This window comes from Aythya ferina (assembly GCF_964211825.1).
Source record: "Aythya ferina genome assembly, chromosome: 9".
NCBI classification, from domain to species: domain Eukaryota; kingdom Metazoa; phylum Chordata; class Aves; order Anseriformes; family Anatidae; genus Aythya; species Aythya ferina.
The window spans coordinates 12,123,717-12,147,800 of record NC_140305.1 but is presented as its reverse complement, the minus strand read 5'-3'; the positions used below and the strand labels follow the sequence as shown (position 1 = coordinate 12,147,800).

Here is a 24,084-nt window from a genome sequence, read left to right as displayed (position 1 = left end):
TGTGTTTGTTCTTTCTTCATACCTCCATTGTTTCTTTACATGGCAGAATTAGATAAATTTCCTGTTAATGAAGAACTCTTTGTTTGAAGAGGCTGCTTGCTGCTTTTTTCTAAACGTAACTTATTTTGCCCTCTTTCTACTCCTGTCTTTCTGTGGATGAGGGTGCAAAAGAAGCCGTAACCCAACCAAATGACTGGTTCCAGCAGGCGTTTTTCTCCAGGACCAGAAACAGAAATAACTCTAGGCCCAGAAAGCTGCTGCAGTTCCCCCCTCCCCATCACTTGCGTGTCACAGCTGAGAGCAACCCAGCATTTGCTCAAAGGTGAAGCGCTGCTTCCACGCGAGCGGACTCCACGTGACATGTTACACAACAGCTCTGCCCGGCGCTGCCGGCTCGCATGTCCTTCGGCAGGACGGCCCCGGACACACCACGCTGACATCCCCTCCCCTGTGCCTCGTGCTGCCCTGCTCACCCGCACCGCAGACGGGCTGGAAAAGGGCACTGCCCTTGCAGCGGGAGCGGGGTGAGGAGTGGGAGATGCTGGTTTCTGGGTACCAAGCCCCAGCGACTTCTACTTGGCAGCCAAAATGTCTCCTCACCTGCTGCACCTCCGTGCTGCTGCATCTGACATGCCCACCTCTGCCCATCTCCCCTCCAGGAGATCACTGAGAACAGAGGCTGTTCGCACCAGCAGCGTCTCTACTGACAGAAGTTCATTTGTAAATTCGTATTGACCAGAGCAGCCCGGCATTGATTGTTCTGTCTGCTTTGTGTCCCAGCCACCGCCAGTGACATTGCCAGCGCGGAGAGGCTGCGTTGGCAGCTCCAGGAGGCCAGCGCGAGGCTCTGAGCCCTGGCCTCTCGAGCACACCAGAGGGCAGCTGCAGCTCCCTGGCCCCCAGCCCCCCAGGGCTGAACTTTAACCACCTCATATGGGATTGATTCTCCTACTGTCTGTTTAAACGAGCTGGCAAATTTCATTCGGTGAAGAAGTATCTAACTAAAATGTTTTCCAGGTAAACTCTTCCTACTGATGAGCGTTGGTGTGTGCAGGAGCATCCCAGGCTCTGCCCACTCGTCACACATCTGACCTAGGTGAGTGTGAGCTGGGACTGTGTTGTTACCCAGCGCGATGAGGGCTCCGTGGCCCACGGTGCAAGCTGGCTCTAGCCCATCCTCAGTTTTTGGGCCCTAATTCTATGTTTATGTGCGTGTCTGGCTGCAGAGCCGTGCTCTCGGCAGAGGAGGGATGCTTGCTTTCAGTGCTGAGGTTGTCTGGTTTCAGCCCTGCGAGTACCCCTGGTCTCACATGCAGTTGCAGAATTGTTAGATGTCTTTAATTAAGTCAGTGAACTCTGCCAGTGCAGCAGATGCCTCCATTAACTGCTCAGCCACAGGCGTTTTGCAAAACAGTAAAGAATAGGAGTGCACCAAAGGAGAGAATTGCTTCGGCTTTGATCAGCGTCCCCTGCAGCACAGGGCCTTCAAAGAGAGGCAGAAAGCTCCCTGTGCTCAGAGCACCGTCTTGCAGCACGCAGGCGAATTGGATGGGGCGCCTGAGTCTCGGCAGAAACACCTACTCCCAGTTCTCTGACCCGCAGTTCACCTTCCTTGACGGAATTGCTTTTCAACAGAAAGTAATCTTGCAGCCCGAGCTGGGGGTGAGAGCAGCTCTGGAGGAGAAGCAGTGGTGGTGAAGGAGGGCTTCGTGCCAGCAGCAGGAGAGGCAGTTCTTGCGCCTGGGGTCTCACGGGAGCTGAGCTGCATTTCCTGTTTGCTGCTGGCAGGCTCCAGGGAACACGAATTTTTAGGACGTTCTTCGCAAACCAGCAGGACAGTGCCAAAGAAGCACCTGGTTTTGCAATCAGTTTTTCCTCCGCTTGCAAACAGCTGTGCAAGGCCCTGAATGTTTGCTGAATTCAGTGGGATTTCAGCAAAACAAAGGCAGCTAAGCCTTGAGGAGCGATTCAGAAAATTCACTTCCCAGTGCCATTAACCCTGGAGGCCCTGAAGATCAGCTGGCTCGTGAAGCACCCTCGGTCGCAGCGCCCAGTGCCCAGGAAGGCTCAGGGCTCCCAGTGGGGCACCCAACTCCAGCCCGGTTCGGCTGAGTTTGACGGCCCCATCCCCGAGGCATGGCCTGAACCTCCCCGCCACCCGCAGCCAGCTCCGGTTTTGACTCAGCAGCCACGATCAGCCCTGGAAGGACGGCAGTGGAAACATTTTGTGACACTCCCCAGGACTGCAGGACGGGCAGCAGCGCCCAGGTAGGTGCTGGCTGCCCGTGTGCATTGCCCGAAGGCACCGGGTGACCACAGGGAACATCCAAGCCCTCCCACTCTGGTGTCTTCGGGGAGAAGAGGGCTCTGCTCAGCAAGCCAGGGACCGTACTCACAAAGTCCCCAGGCAAGTCTGTGCCCAGTCACTGACCCATATTCCTCGATTTTCCCCATAAACCGCACAGCTGGCACAGCGATACACGTGCGGCTCAGTGGTTCTCAAGCTCATTCTGTGGGCACGATGCAGACGCTTTGCTCAGCACATCTTCAGGAGGGCGCTCAGCACTGGGACGGCTCTGGGATCTGCCCCAAGGATGGCCCCGAAGGAGCCGTGTCCGAACGTTTTGGAGGACAAATGAGAGACAGGGAGCTGGTGGCACTGCGCAGGTGGGTGGCTGCGAGCGACAGCCTGACTTCTGCCCAAACAGGAGGCTGGCTTCAGCTCTGCTAGTGCTGACCGGGGGGACAATCAAAGCACAGTTAAAGTTCAGGCTTGACGGGGAGACAAGCCCACTGCTACACTCGGGAAGCCAAATATCGCGCTGTTAGAGGTGACACCCCCTCCAGCTTCAGCCCGGGGGTGCGCTTGTCGCAGGTACGGGCACACGTTCGTACCTCCGACAGCCAAAATCGTGCCGTGGTCGTCTCACAAAATGGAAGGCAAAGTTTATCGGCGTTTACAGAAGCACAGCATGCGCAGGCAGAAACGCTTCCACCTGCCTGGGAGCACGGAAGGAACCCGGGAGCACCCAACCCAACCCCGACCCCAACCCAACCCCAACCCCGACCCCGACCCCTACCCCGACCCCAACCCCAACCCCAGCCGCAGCCGTGCCTGCCCCGGCCAGGACCGTCGGGGCGAGGCAGCACAGGGGCAGCCCCGGCACCGGGGGAGACGAGAGGGGACCGGGGGTGACAGGGGGACACCGAGGGGACCCCGGGGCCACCCCGGGGCGGGCGGGTGGCCGCGGGGCGGGGCGGGGCGGAGCCGTCGGGGCTGGGGCTGGGGCCGGGCCCTGCCCGCGGCGCTGCCCCCGTGGCGCGGGCGGTCCCCGCTGCGGCTCGGCGCCTCCTGCTCCTCCTGCTGCTGCCGTGCGGCTGCTCCCCTCCTCTTCCTCCTCCTCCTCCACCTCCTCCTCCTCCTCCTCCTCCTCCTCCTGGCCGCTGCGGCGCGGGGGCTGCGGGCGGAGCGGCGGCGCCATGAGCGGGGCGGCGGCGAAGAGCGAGAAGCTGGACGAGGCTCAGGCGCTGGCCCGCAGCTGCGCGGGCAGACCCGACTTTCAGCCCTGCGACGGGCTCTCGCTCTGCGCCACGCACAGCCACGGCCGCTGCTTCCGCCTGCACTGGTGCTGCCACCTGGGATGGTGCCACTGTGAGTGAGCGAGCGAGCCCGCGGCCCCAAAACGGCCCCAAAACCGAGGGGGCGAGGGGAGAGGGGGGGGGGAGCGGCTCCGCGCTGCCCAGGGGGCTGCCGTCCTGACCCGTCCCGTCCGGTCCCATCTTGTGCTGTCCCGTCCCATCCCCTCCTGTCCCATCCCCTCCTGTCATTTCCCATCCCATCCCATCCCATCCCCTCCCCTCCCCTCCCCTCCTGTCCTTTCCCATCCCACATCCCGTCCTGTCCCATCCCACCTCATCCTATCCTATCCCATCCCATTCCATCCTGTCCCCTCATATCCCATCCCGTCCCCTCCTGTCCCTTCCTATCCCACATTCTGTCCCCTCCTATCCAATCCTATCCTATCCTATCCTATCCTATCCTATCCTATCCTATCCTATCCTATCCTATCCTATCCTATCCTATCCTATCCTATCCTATCCTATCCTATCCCATCCCATCCCATCCCATCCCATCCCCTCCTGCCCCTTCCCATATCCTATCCCATCCCATCCCCTCCTGTTCCATCCCCTCCTGTCCCTTCCCATGCCATCCCATCCCATCCTGTCCCCTTGTGTCCTATCCCATCCCATCCCATCCCACCGGTCCCTTCCCAAGGAGCAGTGGCAGCAGCCGGGGGGCTGCCCAGAGGCCTGCTGCAGGCAGCCCCGTGCCGTGGCCCCGCTGCCGGTGCTGAAGCATCAGGGAAAGCCTCTGCACGCTGCTTCGTCCTCTGGGGTTGTCCTTGTGGCTGGGGGCTTCCTTCCCATTCCTACGCTTTGCAATCCTGCTTATTCTTGCAGGAATGCGTGACTTAAAATGCTCTGAGTAGAGAAATAACCCCTGCAGGATACAGCAGATAGTTACTGCCTCAAAACGTAGTGCTGAGCCAACTCTGTCGGAAAGGTGCCCGACAACTTTGATGTCTGCCTTGGAGATACCGATGTGGGCAATCATGGCTGGGGCGGCCAAAGGCAGTTCAATGAATAATTAATCACATACATCCCTGACGAGCAGGCTTTCCAACCAGTTTGTCTGTCTGAGGTCAGAAAATGGTGATGGAGCTAGGGACTTGGCTCGTGTTGTGCTGTGGAGATCTTAAAGCTTGAAGGGACGGGGTTAGAGCTGAACCTTGGCGTGAGGGCTGCTGGGTGCTGCCGAGGATGTCCCTTGACTCCTGACACCCTGTTCCCCATTTCGGTCTGTCACTGCCTTTCTTTGTAATTTAAACTCTTACGTGGGTTTCCCATTCGTGCGGTTTTTGCAAATTTGGTTTAATGGAAAAAGAGTCTGCCTAAAAAGGCTCCTTTTATTTGGACGAGAGCATGTGTTTGAATTAAATGCATGGATTAGGACTGTTCCCCTAATTTGGGGCTCATTTGAAAGCAGTTTGGAGCAGCTGTGTTTTGTCAGCACCCTGCAATGAGTGCTGTGTGGTGACAACTGGCTACGTGAGGAGGTGTCACAGTCGCCTGTTGCGCAGGGAAAGGGATGTCTCACGAGTGGCGTTTCGTCAGTGACACAAAGGCCCTCCAGTTACGACCTAGATGTATTTTTATTTTCCAGAATTGCTGTGACTTCAGTTATTTGAGCTCCTAAGCACTCCGTAGGACAAGATCGGAGCTCAAAATGGTGTTTGTAAACTGGAGATGTTGTCGGAAATCAGCAGGGATAGTCCTGGGATGGGGAAGTCAATCGCAGAGCTGGGAACACCTGGAGAAGTGACGTTGCAGAGAAGGATCTGGGGATTAAGATGGATCACAAACTGGATATGCGTCATCAGCAGGAGGCCTTTGTGGTAGAAAATCCAAAAACAGAACCCGAGCCTTCACTTCACTGGGGATGCATTAACAGGAACATTGCAAGCATGCAATTTAATTAGTCTCTTCAGCTCAGTAATGATGAAACCAGACTGATGGGTTTAGTTTTGAGCATTGCACTTCAAAAAAACTGTAGGAGAACTGGGGAGGTTCTGTAGGAGGTCACAGCGCTCGGTGCAGAAAATAGGATTTACAGGGGGGTGCAAAAGCAAAGCCGTTGCTTGGGCTGTAAAAGCACCGAGGGAGGGAGGGGAGATGAGCTTTGCAAAGGATAAAGGGAAAGGAAGTTGTGTTCTAGTCCTTCTCCACGCAGACTTGGAAGATAACCAGTTATCACTTACCTGTGGCAAGGGAAGTTTAGGCTTGGTAGTAAAAAACATGTTAAAAAACAAGAGAAATGAAGCAGAGTGCTTCAGACAGTGAGGAGTCACATTCACTGGAGGCCTTTAGGGAGGGCTTAGACCAGTGTCTCCTGGAGTGACACAGAGCTGATTCCCTCCTGGAAGGACATCTTCTTGAGATGCCATCCAACCCTTAGCTTCCCTGTGGCAAACACAGGAACTAAAAATTACTGTAGATTTTGTAAAAAGTACAAACTTTTTTCTTAATTTCTCCCTTTACAGCTAAGGAAACTTTCAGATGTGTTTGTCCTACAAAGCTGTCATTTTAAATGAAAGAAGTCACAAACCTCATGTTCTTGGTTAATCTGAAAGCTAGGAACAAGAACGCTCCCTTCTTGCCCCCTTATTTCCTAATGCAAATGTCTGAGCTGAGGATCTCCTTGTATCCCGCTCTTGCAAAATGAGTGGAGTTGGACTTAAAAGGGGGTAAGAATGGGGCCTATAATGGAAGATGGTATAGAGGTCAGCGATGTAATTAAGCAGTGTTGGAAGTTATCTTCCATAAAGACAGTGCTGTAATACTGCCTCAGGAATCCTTAGAGGGCTCTTGAAAGTGCTGCGCTGTGACTCCTAAAAGCTGCACAGGGGTACAGGAATCCCAACGTCAATTAAAATGGCCCGTGCAGTGTTATTTTCCATTGGTGTCCATGGTCCTGGAGGATGTCAGCTCGATTGAAGTGCACCTGCACTGAAAAATGACACAAACTCACCGCCGCTCCAGGCAGTAGATTGCCTCCTCATGTGTATTCAGCATCACATCTGCTTACTTCAGTGACAGACACAATTCAGCGTTGCTGAGCCACTTGGCTATAGAAGTAATAATTGAGAAAGAACCTAGTCTGAATTCCCCAAAGCCATTTTTGGTGGCACGCTCTGAAGTAAGCACTCCTTTAGGCTTTCTCTTTACGTCTGATGTTTCCCTCCGTAAAATGGCAATATTAGCTGGCAGGCAGGATCGCAGAGACTGGTCGGTATGTCCAAACATTTCCAAAACCCTCAGGTGCTGTGTCTGTGACTTCTGTGTCTGGGCCTGGCAGTTTATTTCAGATCACTGTCACTGTTTGGTGCTTGGTGGGGCGCAGGTTTCTGGGTGAGGGGGGAGCTGGCTCGCTAGTGGGCCAAATAAAACCTCTGTAAGCTCCTGGGGTGGGAGCACAGAGGGTACAACGAGGGGCCCTGGAGGATGAGAGCACCTTGTAGCTGGCTGCAGCAGGCATTGTGATGCCCTCCCCGCTGGGGCCATGCAACAGGGAGGAAAGTGCTGCCCAAGGAGGATTTTTTTTTGGTTTAAAAAACGTCTGACCCACACTTGTCCTGTTACACGCTGCTCCTGCTTGCACCTTCCAGCCTGTGCATGTTCCCCTTGCCAGGGGGGCTCCCCCTGCTCCCCTTCTTCTGTCCCTCTGGCAGCCCTGTGGGATTTTGTTCATTAGCTGCAGGGTGAGAGCCTTAAATTGCTCAGTTTGTCCAAAAAGACGACACACAACAGAGGTGGGTGTGCGGCAAGGTGCTTGCCTTCCTTTCCTCGCCTCTGGGTTTCCACTGCGGGTCTGATTCGTGCTGGTGCTGTCTGCGATGCCCATCAGCAGGTTGCTGCCTGCATGGTGTCGCTGCTTCTGTCAGAAGGGGGCAGGTGCCGGGGGTTACCTCCGTCCTGACAGCTAGACTTGGGCTGTGGTTTCTCATCTCACTGCCTAAAAAGTAGCTCATCAGAGAAGGCATTGCACTCAGTAGGATTTCAGGATTGGCTTCGTTCCTGGACAGTGCAAAGATAGGGCATTCTGTTGTAACTCCTTTGCAAGGGTTTATTTTCCATCTGAACGTTTTGCAGTACGTTAAACACCTTGCAAAACTCTCAGTACGCTGTGTTGCAATTATCAAAAATCCGTCACGAATAACGCTTCCACAACACTCATTTCACAGCAGTTGTATCAGCAGACAGGAACTGCTACCGTTTATTAGTCTCTCTGTGGCTTATTATTTTACCCAGGTTCAGCATCCAAAAATCAGACCTTTATTACTTAAAGCCTCTTGCATATCTCACACTGAAAAACTGATGCAGCAAATAAATTTTGTGTTCCGCCGCTTCTCCAGATCCAGCTGTTCTCGACGACTACAGGAAAGCAAACTGAGCATGGCTGAGAGCCGTGAGCCTCCTTTGGGTGGTCAGAAAGGAAAAACAGTCGCTGGGCTCAGACCTCTGAACAGATTGTGGGGGCAGTGTAGGTTTTCAGAGGTACAAATGCTCCCCTGCCCTTGCGCCCCGCGATGGCTCCCTGCGCTGTGGTGCACCTCACGTCCTTACGGGACCGCTGTGCCCCAAGCTGCGTCCTGACCTGGTGGGGTCTGCACCAGGTCAGGCAGCTTGGCAAGAAGCCCTGGCGTTCCTCAGCCAACAGGAGGAGATGGGCTTACGTGGCAGGTGGCATGCCAAGAAGGGCATATGTTTTCCGGGCAGCTCAGGGGGGAGGGCTCCCCTGATTTTGGCCGTGCCAGTGCACCCTGCAGGGACGAAGAACCCAAGCGTATTTAAATCGCGTGCCTGGCTGCCCACGGTGACAGGGAGGCCAGGGGTTCTTGCTCTCAGAGCCAGCTGCATCGCTTCCTCACTGCCTGCTTGTGGGCACCTGGGGCTGCCATGGGGCTGACAAGCTGGCCGTGATTTGGGGTCTGTGTGCAGTTGTTCTTGCAGGGCAGCCAGAGGTGATGGTTGGTCTCCCACAGCTGCTGCCACGGAGCGAAGCCAGTCAGTACACTCACTGCACCTGGGAGTACTCTGAGCTTTGCTTCTGACAGCCTTCTCTACTTGACACACCGGTGTTCTTACTTTACAACATTCTTAGCTAAAAACATTAATTTTCCACCCCGCAAAACCGCTCTTTTCTCCCACTGCTCCTGGCAGCGGACACATCCCGGCCCCGGGTGCTGGTCCTTGGCCCCGCTCTGCAGTGAGGCATGCAGTACGCAGGCAGCTGGGTGCTGCACACCAAGTGCACATCCCAAGTGCTATTTCCGTGGTGTCTCCCCCATCTCTGAAGTGACAGCAGCCGCCAGCAGGGCTCCGACAATCTTTGAAACCCGTGCAATTATTCAGACCCCAGCCTGCCTGTGAGAACTGTAAGCAGGGAATCAGCAAGGCAGCCTTTGTTTCCTGTAACAGAGCACTGGTAAGTGAGCTAAAGTGTCTATTGAAGGTTTTCAAGTGCACCGTGACAGAGCTTGTGGGTTTAAAGAGAATTGGCTCTGCCTGCCAGCCAGCTTCTGTTGATCTCTACACATTTCGGAAGCAGCTACAGCCCTGGGGCGCTCTATGGCACTGCATGTGCTGTAGGCCTCCAAAAGACTCGCTTTTCTTCTGGGGGGTTTCCTTTGCCTTGGTTTTGGTGGCTTGTGCAGGCAGCAGGGTGACTGTGCCTTGTGTACCTGGCGGTGGGCTCTCCTCCAGCAGGCGGCGTGGGCCGGCCTGTCCCGGCCAGACACCACTGGGGGCGGCTTGAATCTGCAGTGGTGCTGTTCCACAGGACAAAACCCTGTCCTGAGGACTGACTTGGTGGGTAAATGTGGAAAAGGAGTTGTAACATGGTTGTGTTTTAAATTATGAGGCTGAATACTGGGGGTAGCTCGCACCTTTTAGCTGTGGAAGAGCTCTGCCTAAGGAGAACTGGAGCAGCTGGGCCAGGAACTCAGGGCTGGGGGTTCTGTGAGGAATGGCTTGTCTTGGCGGGAGGATGACTACAAAGCCCAGAAGAAATACCCGCTTTCCTTTTGTGTTTGCTGTGAAAAGGATTTGAACATCCATCTGGTGTAAGTCTGTGTATCTGGACATAATGCTTGTGCACAAGCAAGGCACTGTGCTGAGCACCAGGCGAGGCTCGCCCAGAGGTGGATTTGTCAGCTTGTGCCGGGGAAACATGCTTAACGAGCGTTCGCTGCCTGTGGCTGTGCAACATCTTCTCCTCACCTGTATTCTGAAGACCTATGATATTCTGGCTTCGTTTCGCTGAGCTGTACACAGCGAAAGAAGGAATTTCAGCTCAATGCATCCTGACGTGTAACTTAAAGGGTAAGCGGCGCTCTGCCGGTTTTCACGGGTGCACCTTTCTGGCCCTGGATTGCTGTGGTTTGTTGCTGTGGTTTTAGTTATAATCCCCAAATCGCAGCGTGAATAGACTGTTAATGCTGTGTCTCAGGGAGAGAACCCAAACATGTAGATTTCATCAAACCCTGTGGAAACATCAGTGCCTTTGAAAGAACCTGCTGGCATTCATTTTGAAATCCTTGCTGGGATGCACAGTTATGTCTAGAGACGTGCCTGATCCTTTTTTATTATCATCATCATTACCAACAGAAACTCTTAACAGGAGTAGACCACGAGAAAAGCTTTGAATTCAAGTTACAGGCACTAAGTACATCTTGCAGGACTAATTCTGTGCCTCATATAGGATCGAATAGAAATCGTTGCACTTCTTTCTCCAGAAGTCCTGACAAAAAGGAGCCTTGTGTACCAAACTGCTTTCTGCTAGCCAAAACCTCCTGGTTGCCATGCATGACAATGAGGCTGTGTTTCATAATCTGTCCGTCCATCTGAGGAGCATGATTCACAAAACATTATGTCTGCTTGCCCAAAACTCCGTGAGCTGCTGCAAAAAGCTGCTGAGAGCTGTGGATAAAGGAGACCTCTCTTCTGTAACTGCTTGAAGGGTTAACCTGCTGTTTTCATGAAGCTTGCTCAGGACCAGCCTGAAATGAGGAGGCTGCGGCTGTCTTATTCCAGAAGCAAGCAGCTTGGAGGGAGAATTCATTAATGTTTTGTCCCGTCAGCTGGCATGGTTGGCTGTGAATTCAGGATGTTCCTGAAAGGGTTTGTGATGAAGGCTGAGCCTCTGCTCCTGCTCCGAGGTCCTCGTTCTGGGAAAACGCTCGAGGCACTTTTCTCACTGCAGAGTAACAGCTCACAGATGAAATGTGTGCTGGAGCTCCAGTGCCCCTGGCAAACGTGCGGCTTCCTTCCTGGACTCTGCAAGTGAGGAAGTCGATTTTCCTGTTTGATTCTGTGAGCATATTTAATTCGGGTGTCTAAATGCAAAAGTGTACGGCTCCGGTGCCCTCTAACGTGCTACTTTTACTCCTGTGGTTGCTGATGGATGTTTCATATATCTTCACTACAGCCCGTGGTCATATCCTCGCATTGCCCTATACCTGAATCACGAGATTGTCATCTTCATGGTTCCTGTCCTGCAGGTCTGCAGAGCTGAGCTTGTGCTCAGGTTTGCTGGGAGCACTGACGAGTGCTTTCAGGTGCTTGGCACAGGACCCTGAGTCCCCTGGCAGCACCTGGGTGCTCATCAGGAGCACGTCCGTTCTCCCTCTGCATGTGGTGATGAAGCCAGCAGAGCCGGGCTCGTACAGAATGGGCATCTTGGGGTGTTTTTCTGCAATGCCTCGCAATTTACCCAAAGCTGCCTTACACCTCGTGAGTCACTTCAAGCCTTGTTAACTTCGTTCTGCACATTGGTAAGTCTATGCTGGGAATTTTTGTCTCTGTAAAGGACAAGATCTGAAATGCTTCGCTCACGTTCTGAGATGCTCCGAGTGAGAGCTGTGACAGTGTGGGCTTAGCCGTCGGTGGATGGCATCAGCTCAGAGTAATGCAGAAAGCTGGTTGGTGGTAGGTTGGCATCCAGGTAGTCTGTCTCTCCCTCTGTGTATAGAAAGTGACCCTGTTTCAGTGTGGTGCGGTTTTTACTCCAGAACCTCTGTGAATGTATCTGTCCATAAGATACGGAGCATGTTTTCAGAATGCCTTGCCTTCTCCCGGGAAGCAATTTTTGGATAGTGCCCGATCACAGAATTCAAGAAGTGCAGTTGCTGCAGTTGGGAGACGTTTTTACCAGTAGTTCAGTACATTCACATCGATGGAGGTCAGAGACCTACTGGAAAAGTAAAGTCTGATCGCTTGGCAACTGTACCTTGTTTTTAATATACTCAGACTTTAATTTAAGCAACGTAACAGTTGGAATTTATATATAACCTGTGTTGTAAAACAGTTTTAACAGGAGCATGCATTTGTATTCCTGTTCTCACCGGTGGCTGCAGAGCTCGGGAGCCCACACACGTGCTGGTAGAAGCGCTGCTTTACTTGGCTGCTCGCACCCGGCCCCGCAGCGTGGTCACAGCAGCTCTGCCGCCTGCCCTCGTGCACGATGCCCACGCCGGAGCACACCTGCGGCCATCTCAGCCATCAAGCTGGGCTGCTTCGTGCTTCTCGCTGTGTGGCTGCCAGCGGTGGTGGGATTTTGGGGCCTTTGCTGCCTTGGAGCCATATTTTAGGTGCCTGCGCATCACTCGGGGAGTGCTGCTTGTCCCTGCTGACGGGCTCAGACACTGCCAGCTCGCACTGATGGGCTCCTGCAGCCCTCTTGCGTGAGGAGACCCCTTTTTCTTTGCTTTTCCTGCCTTCTGCCTCTAGACCTGCCATGGCATGGTGGGACGCTGTGCGACCTGCTGGCACTCTCCCTCCTCTGGTACCTGGTGCTTCGTATCCTCCTGCAGAGATCTCAAACCCCTCTGAGGGAGGGGTCAGCACCAGTACCCGTGCGCCTCAGCTCTGTTCGGTGGCATATTTTGGGTGTAAGTAGGGAGAGTAGAGCGTTAAACACTTCAGAAATAGGTTCTGTAGAGCCTTGTAACAGAAATACAAAGATTGGGATGAGCGAAGTATGAATGGAAATGTGAGCAGGTCACCAGAAGAACCAACAGAATGGGGTCAGAAGGGTGGCCTGTGTCAGTAGTAGGGCCGCGCTCCCCAGCCATGAAGCCGATGAACGTGCTGTTTGTTGAGCCCAGAAGGCCGGCCCTCTGCCAGGCCCCGGCACAGATGACTTGTCAGCAGGAGACGCGTGCTCTGACACCAGGAAGGCAGCAGCAAAGGTACAGCACAGCACATATGCTGTTGTTTCTCCTGTCAACCCACCAGGAAAAGGGACTGCGGCCGTAAAGACGCATCTATGCCAAGCAGCAGCTATTCCGAGCTCCAAAGAACAGGCTCCTGCCTCAGCTCTGCTGTGGGGGCAGAGCACCTGGCCCTTTGGAGAGGACCTGCCCTTCAAGGACCATCGAGCTGCTCTGTTTGCTTAAGAATTCGCAGGGAACCGTTCCCATCTCGCACAGGAGCCCACGGGCGCACCACCTGCAGGGTGTGCTCTGCCCCTGGAGGGCAGGTACTTGTGTCCCCACTGCCTGCGAGTCCTCCATAGCAGGACGTGCCTTCACTCTCCGTAGGTAGCTCCTGACACCAAGCCGTGGTTATCCTTCTCTGTTACCATATCAGCACGCTGGCTGTCTGCGTGGAAGTGATGGGATGCTGAATCTCGAGCAGATGGTACACAGGGATGGTTTTGTAAAATAAATATTTAACACTAAGGCATTTTTTGCTATTTTCTGTGCTGAATTTAACAAATATCTAGCATAAGTTGGAGGGATAACATTTTTCAGGGAAGTGCAAAACATGGCTGCTCTCCTCTTTGCAGAGCAGCTGCACGAAGGGATGGTGGAAGGCAAATGCTGGGTTCAGAGCTCAGATCCCGACTGCCAGTGCTCAGCTGCTGTGCTCGCGGCCAGCTGTGCTCGTGCAGGTAACAAGAGGGACTGCAGCACCTGGGATGCTGTGTCTGCGTCCTCCTAAGCCACCGTGTGCCAGGCTGTGGGTAGCAGTACCTGTGATGAACACAGCCCTTGCCATGTTACTTCTGGACCACACATGTGCTGTGCCTTGTTGGGTTCCCTTGTAACAGGCAGTAAGCAAATGTGGCCCCTTTATGAGGGCTGATAGCTGCACGAAGCATTCCTAAATCCTCCAGTGTTGCTTTTTCCTTAAGGCTGGTAAATCCGTACAAGAAACGAGAGGAAAGAGCAGGGATGGTAGCACGAAGCTCTGGGTCTGTTTGCATTTGAGTTACTTGCTATTAGTGGAAGCATGCAGAAAACCCTGAAAGACTCACAGCATGGAAGATCATGATCCTTCTTTGTATTTAAAACAAATCAAGACCAAAGGGCATTAGCATACACGTTATGAGGAAGAAAAACTTTCTTATTTTCCCCTTTCTCAGATTTCTGTGAAAAGCTCACGGCTCATCAAGTCAAGGGCTGTCACAGCTGTCTCTCACTATACAGCAATCAGAGGGAACACCTCTGCTTCATATGAGAAGAAAATTGGCAACTGTACGAGATCGCTGCTGGGGAGCCACTGAAGAAATAGCACCAGGCTGGTTCCTTCCTGTGCCTGGCTGAGATAGGGAGCGGGACAGACGTGTTGGTGCTCTGGTGCAGCTGTGTCTGGGAGAAGAGGCTGCTTGCCCTGCTGCTTGGGGGACACACGGCTGGGAGGGCAGAGCCTGCTGACGCTGCCCAGTGTACTTACAGGCTGCCACGGGCCTGCTGCGACCTCTTCCACGGTGGTGCTGGGGTAACTGGTGTTCCTTTGGGGTGCTGGGGTAACTGCTGCTCCTCTGCAGAGTTATTCCTCTGTGTCTTCTGCGATCCCTTACTGTGCCTGCCATTTATACCAGGAGTACTGGGAGCGCAGTGCTTGCTCTGTTTGCATTTGCCAAAGTAGAAATTTGTTTGAACAACCTCTGCATGCTTTGCAAATTTGCTTGGAAGAAGTGCAAGGCAAGAGTATCACTTGTGTTAAGGCGTTCCCTAGCTTTACATAAGAGGAGGCTTCAACGTTGACAAACATTTTAGTCGTGCTTCATTGCAGCCACCGACGGCACAGTTCAGCTCTGCTTCAGCTGGTACTGTAAAGCTGACAGTGCCTCAGTGTCCTGAAATCTTCTTCTCCCCTGGTGGCTCATTCCCTGGCTCACGTTCCTGACACCTGCCATGGTGTTAGGTAAGATACGACAGTGGCAGTGCTGCATGTGTCAGCCTTCAGGCTGACTTTGCAACCCAAGCTCGCTGCCGCTGTTACGCCGGTGTAGCAGCATCAAGGAAAAGCTTCAGACCCAAACCAGCCGCTCTCCACTGGTACCCACAGTGCTCACCCCTACTGCAGGAGCACACAGCTGCCACAGCGTCAGCCTCTCTGAATCATGCACCACGTCCAAAGGCAGTGAAATCTACTTTGCAGCCAGAGCCCGTTCTCCTCCAGCACCCCTCAGCTTCGTGCTTTCACCACGGCGCTCAGCCAGCTCAGGGGCACGGAAGAAGTTCCTGAGCTGCACCGGTTGAACTGAGCCAGGCTTTTTTAGTTAGCGTACAATTGGCAGTGTGTCACTAATCCTGCAGATTTGGGGAGAGTAGGTGAACTGGCAGGTGTAGAAATCTTTGTCCAAGCAGCTGCAAGAGAAAGCATACATATGAAAAAAGCTTTTGTTTTGGTTAAAATATGTCTAAATGTCTTGCATGCAAACAGCTGTTTGCTACTCCATAGGTATTGCTGATTTAGATGTGCGAAACCCACAACAGAAGGTCCAGAACCATCTTTTATCGTCTTTCTGAAGTGTGGTACGTTTCATGTTGCTGTTTATAAGGAAAAATCCTTTGAGGTAGCATTTTGAGAGGATGAGGGTGGGGGCTTTGTTATGAGAAACCCTGCTGCTGAAAGGTGAAGTTTTCATTTCTTTTTTACCACGCCAAGCACATCGGTGTCAGAGGTAAACTAGAATGCTGGGACGAAGCGAAGTGGAGAATTAAGTGTTTAAGCAGCACCTCTGCTTATTTCATGGTTAAGTTATTTTGTATTAGCCACGGAAATTACTGCTGTGTCTGTTCGGTAAAGATGCATGTCGACTGCTCAATTAGCAAAAAAACAGAAAGAAATGACCTCATGGCTTACTTCTAAAAGCTTTTATTTATTTTTTTATATTCAGGAGACACCATAATACAGCTTCCAATCAATCAACCGCATCGCTCTGGTAATCAATACCACAAAGAGACTTTATGTACATGGATGTCTACTTTGCGGGGATAAAGTGTTTCCCAAGCGGGACAAGTCTGTTTGCTTGAGCTCTGTGCCCCACACCAGGGCTTGCAGGTCCGCTGGCCCCTGCCATAGCCAGCTCCTGATGGCCTCTGGGGGTTAATTCTCTGGGGGATTTGGCTTTTAGGCTTTCACAAGGGTTGGCTGAATAATGAAGCAATGGAAAAACAATCACTCCTTGCAGTTGTGCACAACCCGGTGTGTGATTAGCAGCAGACAAAGGCGCAGTGTTCACGCAGAGCGATGCTCGGTGAGCCTGGAGCCGCAGGACGCCGAGCGCAGCCGACGTACCTGCTTCCCTGGGCTCTCAGCTGTCTTGCATTTCGTACCATCCATCGACATACGGCTGGCATGGATAACTGAGACTTACCATGAAAGCAATCCTGGCACTCCTGGCTTCATGCATTTCCTGTTCAACACCCGGGACACAAACCCAGTGCTGTTTCCCATAGCCCTTGTGCCGCACTGGCAGAACGCAGAGCTGGAGCTGCAGCATTTGCTCTGCAGCAGCCTTACAGTGCTCAGGGTCTTCCCAAACCTCTGCAACTGCAGCAAGCTGCTTGAACTTAGAGTTGGATTTTTTTGGACAAAAACCCTCGCGTGCACCATGTGCGGTATTTTTCCTTCACTGAAATGCTGTCTTCTGCGTGGGCAGGAGTGGCAACTGACCCAGGAAACAACTCGCGATGCGGTGTCTGGTCTGGCATCTGTATTTGTGCAAAACACTGTAATTTACAGGAACATTCATCAGCAGAGCTCAATTCAGAGTTCTCCAACTGACTTGGTGGAAATAAAGCTGCAATAAATTACGTGCTAGAGCACTAAAAGGAATGTGTCGGAATAGGTGCTCGAAATACTATTTTATCATGGATTTTTGCCAGCTGCTTAAAGTCAGCAAAAACATTTCTGCTTATTTCAGGGGGGCTTTTACCAGACCATAAAAGAAGGTGGGACTTGTGCTTTGGGGGTAATTTGCTGTAACAAAAAAAAAAAAAAAAAAAAGACACTGCTGCCAATCCTGCAAGCTGTAGTGGGTGGGCGATCTTATTTTTAAATTTCTGCATAAATTTTTCATAGCATCCGCATCGTGGTTGATGCATTTACATGCATTATGTAGGGTAGGGAGCTATAAGCGATGCTATTACCACAACCCTGGCCGTGATCCACTCTGACAGCTCCAGCTGTGAGTACCAGCACCTTTTAACAGAGGTAACTGATCACGTTCATAAAAGAGAGGTTTCGTCTAAAATAAACAGGCTTGGCCCTAAAATCCACTGGAACTTAATAACAAATTCATAACAGAATCCTGAAGAAACGCAGAAAATCAGTTTATGTGGAAAATTTTCTTTTTCCCATTAGGTGATTTCTGCCTTTCCCTGGCAGCACTTGTCCTTGGACGGTGAGGAAATGTTTCCAGCCAAGGTCAGGTCACACCAACGGGCTTGAAATCCTCTGCTAACAGGCTAGCTGCTGCTTTCTTCTACCCTGAAATTAGTGCCAGCGTGGCAGTTTTGAAGCACGCAGCGAATCACCCCACGCTGTTGTGAAGCTCTCACAGGCAGCCACACACCCAGGAATGCCTCGGCTCCCCAACCTCTCCTCCTGCCGGTGCTTTTCAGCCTGGCTTCGAACGGAGCCAAAGCGTGACCACAGCCAGGGCCTCGCATTGCCACACACTTGTGATTGGGTTTCTGTTTTCCAAAACCCAGCAGAGGCTACAGCTGTAAGCCCTGCCCGGGGGGTTGAAGTGCTGCAGTTACCAGACACCAGCTTGGCTGGGAAAATCCAAATTTCTGCTTCTGTGACAAGCGGTGAGAGACAGCACAGGGCATGCACGCGAGTCCTCCGCCTAACATGGTTTGTCAGTGAGCTACTTCCTTGACCATCTTCCTTAAAGGAAAAGGAGTAAAATTGGATGAATCTTCGATTTCCTTTAATGCTGTGCTTGTGAGCTGCCGTGGCTTAAGTGCTCTGCTTTTCCTCCCCCAGCCCCTCTGGCAGCACGTGGCAGTGGTGCTGAGCGGACAGTCAGAGCCTTGCACAGAAACCCTGATTCTCCATCCCACTGCGATCTTTATCAGAGCCATCCTTGGACACTTCAAGCAGAAGTGAGGCAAAAGAAGAGTTGAGACTTTTTTTTCTCCAGTGGTGTGTCTTACCCTTGGCTGCTAATGGAAGGGAACAGGAGCCCATGCAGAAGCAGCCCAAATACCTGCCTCAATACAGCCTCGTGGTTTCGGGTGAGGGTTCGCTGGTCCCACGCAGGCTGCGTTTCAGTTCTGTGAGCTGAATTTGTTGGCCACCAATCCAGCCAGCAGCATGCTCAGCGGTCATTTCATTGGGTTGCTTTGCAAGACAGGAGCGCGTTTAATGTTCACTGATTTGAAAAAAAGATTTCCAGAGCAGAGCGGCGGGCAGGAAGGCACAGGCTGCTGTGAGGTGGGGAGGGCAAGGCCTGCCCGGCCACCCCGGCGCCGTTGTACTGTGCAGGGGCTGAGGAGGGCCCAGGAGGCTGCAGCCCCAGCAGCTGCCAGAACAGCAACATCCGTGCTGCTGCTGCAGCCAGCTCTGGAGGAGAAATGCTCTGTTCTGCCTCGGTTGATGCCTTCAGTGCTTTGTTGCTTGCCCTGAAGTCCTCTGAGACACAGCGAGCTTAGACCACACTGCTACAAAGATGGCAGGAGGAGAGGACGGCTGTGTGTTTCCTAACTGCCATCCAGCCACAATCAAGTAGGAGAAAAAAATGCTGTTTTATTCTCACTGAGCTTTTCCAGCAGCTCTGTTAACAATTATCATTCCGCAGATCCTAGGAGAAAGCTGCTTGATGAGGTATTCAAGTGAAGCTGGTCAAATCTATTCACAAAATGTTCTCTTCCCCGGCCCACTTACTGCAGCGCTCTCGCTGCTTTCTGCCCGGCTGCTGGCTGTTCCCTCTGGCTGCATGACAAGGGGGGTTTCTTTTCAGCACGGTTGGTGCTCGTTCCTCTGAGCCCACTTTCTGCCTTGCTGGCCATGCATTGCGCCTCTCCCACACCCCTCTTTGGGTCTTTCCTCCGACGCTAGGGGTTCGGGAGCCCCAGCCCTGGAGCATAGGCTGCTTTCCAGCAGGCTGTCCCCCTTCCAGTACCAACAGGCACAGCAGGGTGGGAAGAGCCTTCTCCAGCGCTCGAGGTTTCCCCTGGTGACGTACCGGAGCCCGGCTGGCAGCGCACAGCTTGTGTGTGGGCCCTGGCTCGTTGGGGCTGGCAGAGAGACAGCTACAGCCAGGAGCTGGGATCCTTTCGCCCAGCCCAGTGCCACGCTGGCTGAGAGCTCGGTGCAGTCAGCGCTGGTCGTGTGGCTGGGAAGGGTTCCCGGGCTGAGGACAGGCTTCCTTACCAGGCAGGCATGGCAGAGTGAGCCCTCCTCTCCTGTCCCCTCCTCGCCTGTTGCTGGTCCAGGCTGTGCTCAGCCGCCCTGAGCAGAAACACACAGTCACCGCTCCGAATTTCCAAAGCGACAGCTAATGCAGGAGGAAAGGCTGCACCACCTCTGAGCCAACAGAAACACGCTGGGCAGGCAGAGGCATCGCCTCGTCCCAGCACAGCCAGGCCTTTGGTGCCTTTCTGCTCCTTACCCAGAGAGCTTCGAGCATCAGAGCAGCCCCTCGTTGCTTTGATACTTTCTTGGTCTTTGTAAAGGAGTATTTGTGATATTTGTAACTCCTGCATCAAAACTCTGCTGAGAGTCCCACTACTTGCAAGTCTTCTGGAAACGTGTGCTTTCATAGCATATGAGCCCCCTGGGGAGGCATGAATCTTGCAGAGGCTTCATGCAAATAAAATGCAGCATTTCACAGTCTTGGCGTAGCCTCAGGTTTCTCAGTTTTTCCTAACAAAGTACTGATTTTCTGCTCTCTTATTTGTTTCTTTTGGTAGAGAATTTCAGTTGTGCTCTTCAGTTCACACTTGGTTCAGCTCTACATAGCCAATATAATCCTGTTTTTCTTATTATTTAACCAGATAATCAAAATGTTAAAGGCATTTCTATGGCATGGGAATTCCCTTATTTTCTGCCTTAATATTCCAGTTGTCATCACGTCTGAGTGCTCTGGTTTGTAACATAGAAAATCACATGTTAGCACTCAGAAAGAAAGAACGTGGAAGTGCATACAAGGAGACTCATCGTTAAGAGTAATAATAAAATCTAAAACGTAGATCATTGTAGCAAAGATGTCTGGTGAAACTGCTCTGCATTTGGTGGGGGGAAGAAAAAGCATCTTCTGGGCATCTGTGCAATTTTTTTTCCCCTAGAAAGGGGTGCAGGCAGAGCTGCTGTCTGCCCCACTTCTCAGCCGGGGAGCTGGGTCCCTGGAGTCAATTTTGTCAAGTTAGTGACTTCCTACAGACGTCTTGGGAGCAGTGAGAGGGAGAGCAGCAGGACCAAGGCTAGAGAAGCCGTGCTTAGCACAATATTAAGCATCAGAGACCTTGCACCAGGAGAGAACTAAAAAAAACCACCTTGAAGCCACTAAAACAGCAGCTGCTGACTGCCAGGAGCTGCAGGTTATTACTGACTGCCAAAGGCAGGCAGCACCTGATCGGCTTCTTTCTAACTTAAAGCTAAGTCTTTACATGCTGCTCTTCTGCCTTCCCCGCAGGTAAATACGTCTATCAGCCCATGACACCCGTGGAGCAGCTTCCCAGCACCGAGATCCCTGTTCGCCCTCGGGAGGCCACAAACACGATCCAGATCGCCGTTTCGCTCACCGAGCACTTCCTGAAGTTCGCGCCCGTCTTCCAGCCCCCGCTGCCCCCCGCCTCCCCGCAGTTCTGCACGATCGCAGACCTCTTCATTGACAATTACCGCGTGAAATGCATCAACGGGAAGATGTGCTACGTGCAGAGGCAGCCTCCCCCCGTGCCCCACAAGACAAAGGCCGAGGAAGTCTCTGTCCGCAATGCCTTACTCACAAAAGAGAGCAATACACCAAAAACAGATCACTGCTCGTCCCCTTCCAGCTCGGAGGACTCCGGGATCAACGCGGTGGGGGTTCACTACATGGAGTCGTGCGATGAGGACACGGAGGGGGTGGCCGAGCTAAGTTCAGAAGAAGATTACAGCCCGGATAGCAGCTGGGAACCAGATGAATGCCCACTCTTGTCGCCCTCACAGTGTGAAATGGAAGTGATTGAGACTATAGAAACCACTGTGTGATCCGACAAGGTGGTATCAGATCAGTCCAGTTCCCACTCAGTAACGTTGCTTTTGTAGTATTTATATTTTGTTGTTTGTTGTTTTGTTTTTGTTTTTTTTTTTTCTGACAATCCCTTTTTTCCAGTGCACTTGATATTTCAGATTCCTGATGGGAGCACGGCCGCGGGACTTGCATAGTGGTGAACTAGCAGCAGCCTGAGCAATTTTAACGTGTTCTCAGCCTGATCAGACCTCCCATGTCTGCACATAAGGTAGCGATAAATCCTAAGACTCTTATCGCTGAAAAAGGCCTTTTTCTTGGTCTGGGTTACATCCTATGTTACTTCTCATACGAGGACATGCTGCTTGAGATGTTTGCAGCTGTCAGGATGTTTGCAGTGGGCCTTCAAAGCACAGAGGGTGAGCTGGTGCAGCACGTCTGTGAGCAGCAAAACCAAGTTGTCCTTATTCTTTCTTATAGATGATGCGAGGTGCAGCAACAGGAGGCTCGTTCTGCCTCTGTCTGGCCTCCCGCAGTGCCCGTCCTTTTCTCTAGTGTTGGTGCGACCCTCCCCGAACGCGTTGGCACACTCTTCCAGTGGGTTGGTATGGCAGGCTAGAGAACGCACAAAGTGCCTCCAACTTTTCTCCAGGCTATGCACCGAGCATCTGCTGAGTTAGGTCAGGCTCTGAAATCTCCTGAAAAGGCAACTGTTGCTTCCGAGGCCAAGCAGTTGCCCGGATCCCTTCTCCACGTGGATCTCTGGCAGGGGAGCTGGCTCTTGCAGCTCAGCAGGAGGGGGAGCAGGCAGGGAGCACAGCAGTCTCACCAATACCATTCCAGACCGGGTGTAAAACGACAGGTGAAGGGAAGCGACTACCTCCAAACACGCAAAATCCACCCTCAGCTTTGCCTGCTGCTTCCTCCTGTGCTGGTGGTGCCGGACACGCGCACTCAGGACCAAAAGGCCTCAGGGCCTGCATTTGCCTGAAGAAAAACAAAGCTTAAAACACAAAATCCTTCAGCCACACCACTGTGTTGGCAGAGCTCGGGGACAGCACGGAGGTGCCCGTGAGGTGGCCCAGGCACGCGTAGCGCGTGTGCTTGTCCAGATGCAGCCATGGCCACTGATGCTGAGCAAGGAAGCTTCGGCTCACTCTCCTCTGCACCCAGTTCAAGAGCAGTTTTTAAAGTTTTACTCGCATAGCTGGTGAGAAAGAGCTGTTCTGCTGGTGGTTTTGTTTCAGCCCTCCTTAATGGAACAAAAATACCTTTCTCAGAAGATTTCAGTCAGCTTGAATCAGTTGGAGTCAGTAATAACTGTTTTCAACAGCGTTACTGGATTTCGTTGTGTACTTGCTGTTTACGTTTCAAAAGTCATCGGTGAATATAAGGCTGTATAAACGTGTACAGTTTAGTGATTGATACTAGATTATAGTCCGTGTTATAGGATGGCTCATCTCTCACTGTATCCTGACAATGTATTACTAATTTTATACACTTTGTAATCAGTATCTTTAGAAAACGTTTAGGCAACAGTGTGTGTATGTGCACATGCGCGTGCTAGGAGTTTACCATAAATGGTTATAAAGTAATACTGTACTTTTTAGACTAACACTTTCAGACAGAAAATAATAGGTTTTATAGTTTTGATGAATTATATAAAAAAAAGTGCAATGCTTGTTAAATGAGGAAGTTGGGCCATTGCATGAACAGATACATTCTCACAAGGCACTTGAGTATCCTGTTTTCTTTTTTTGAGGGCATTTAAACGAAGGCTGTAGTAAAACTAAGTAAGGTTTTAATTATTTTCTGAGGGCGGGATTGTCTTTCTTGGTTAACTAAGGTTTCTAACAATGTTTTAGTGTCTTTTGACCATTCAGGCACATCTCGTAAGGTAGAAGAAAGCATTATGTATAAGCCTACAGCATTTACTCATATTTAATCTTTCAATTGTAATCTGAGTGGAGAGCTGCAAACACTTGCTCTGGTGCCTGGTCTGCCTCAGCCTTCCCAGGGAGGCCGGGAGACTGGTGGGCATGGGTACGTCCGGGGCCCTTCCCGAGACCAGGGTGCTCCTCACCTGCTGTTGCTGAGGCCACCAGGCCCTTCCTGCTCCACGAGAGCGCCCGTGGTCTGCTCTGCCAGCACAGAGGGGCTGCCACTGCGTCCTGCTGCTGTTTGGGGGCACCTGCTGCGAGCGCAGTGAGATGAGCTGGGTGTTCACGACCAAGACTTACCATGCGGTCCTGTGGTCTTGCAGGTTCATATCACTGTCGTCAGGATACATTCTTTCTTAACTGTAAAGTAATTAGCAATATTCACAAGCTGTGAGTGTCTCCTACCCAGGATTTGTTCAGATGTCAAGCACAATAAGCTGCCTCTTCCTTCTGTTGTAAAACTTGAGAGGAGCAGCCTGGTGTGGGACAGGGCTAGTTCTGGAAAGCGTCCTAGCAGCCAGCGCAGGGGCAGGTTTCTCACTGCGCTCCATCACGCACCCCAGATCAGAAAAACGCTCCTCACAGAAACGTGACTTCTTTTGTTTGCACAAACATTGCGCAGACGTGCTGTAAGAGACTTGCCCTGAGCTAGTTGCTCCACTCCGCCAGGGAGAGGTGTGTATATTTCCTCTTTAATAAAATACTCAACAACTTAAGTTCTGATTGTTCTAACTGTGTATTTCCCGTAATACAGTGAAACACTGCAGGGTTTCCAACAAAGGAGAGCTCACTCACAGCTTCAGATGGCATTACCTGACACGTACCAAATGCCTGGAAGAGCCCTGTGGCTCTGGGTGAGCTCTGTGCACGGAGCTCCACCTGCCTGGTGCTCCTGCAGGGCACAGAGCCCAGCCTCGGGTACCAAGCATCTGAAGACTTTGCAGCTCTGAGGTGTGCTGGCTGGGACACCAAGGGGGTGTTATCCCAACACGTCCCAGTGCTGGTGCCAGAACAGACACAGGAAGAGAGGAGGTGGTGATCATGAACCCGGTAACGCCATTTCACAAGCCAGAAGAGACCACACAAACACCACTGCTATTAGGTTGC

General features: G+C 52.2%; 1 protein-coding gene across 1 annotated transcript; it reads left to right on the top strand.

The window, feature by feature from the left end:
• The first annotated feature begins 3,306 nt into the window (after positions 1–3,306).
• Positions 3,307–23,690, top strand: LOC311441580 (UPF0524 protein C3orf70). Its single transcript, XM_084529862.1, has 2 exons — positions 3,307–3,652; positions 20,501–23,690. Exons 1-2 carry the CDS (start codon positions 3,481–3,483, stop codon positions 21,055–21,057), a joined length of 729 nt encoding a protein of 242 aa, XP_084385988.1. The 5' UTR covers positions 3,307–3,480; the 3' UTR covers positions 21,058–23,690.
• Positions 23,691–24,084: the final 394 nt, after the last annotated feature.

Coding starts and splice junctions, on each gene's coding strand:
- LOC311441580 (XM_084529862.1), top strand. CDS start 3,481: ATGAGCGGGGCGGCGGCGAAGAGCGAGAAGCTGGACGAGGCTCAGGCG. Junction 3,653..20,500: donor CCACCTGGGATGGTGCCACT/GTGAGTGAGCGA, acceptor CCTTCCCCGCAG/GTAAATACGTCTATCAGCCC.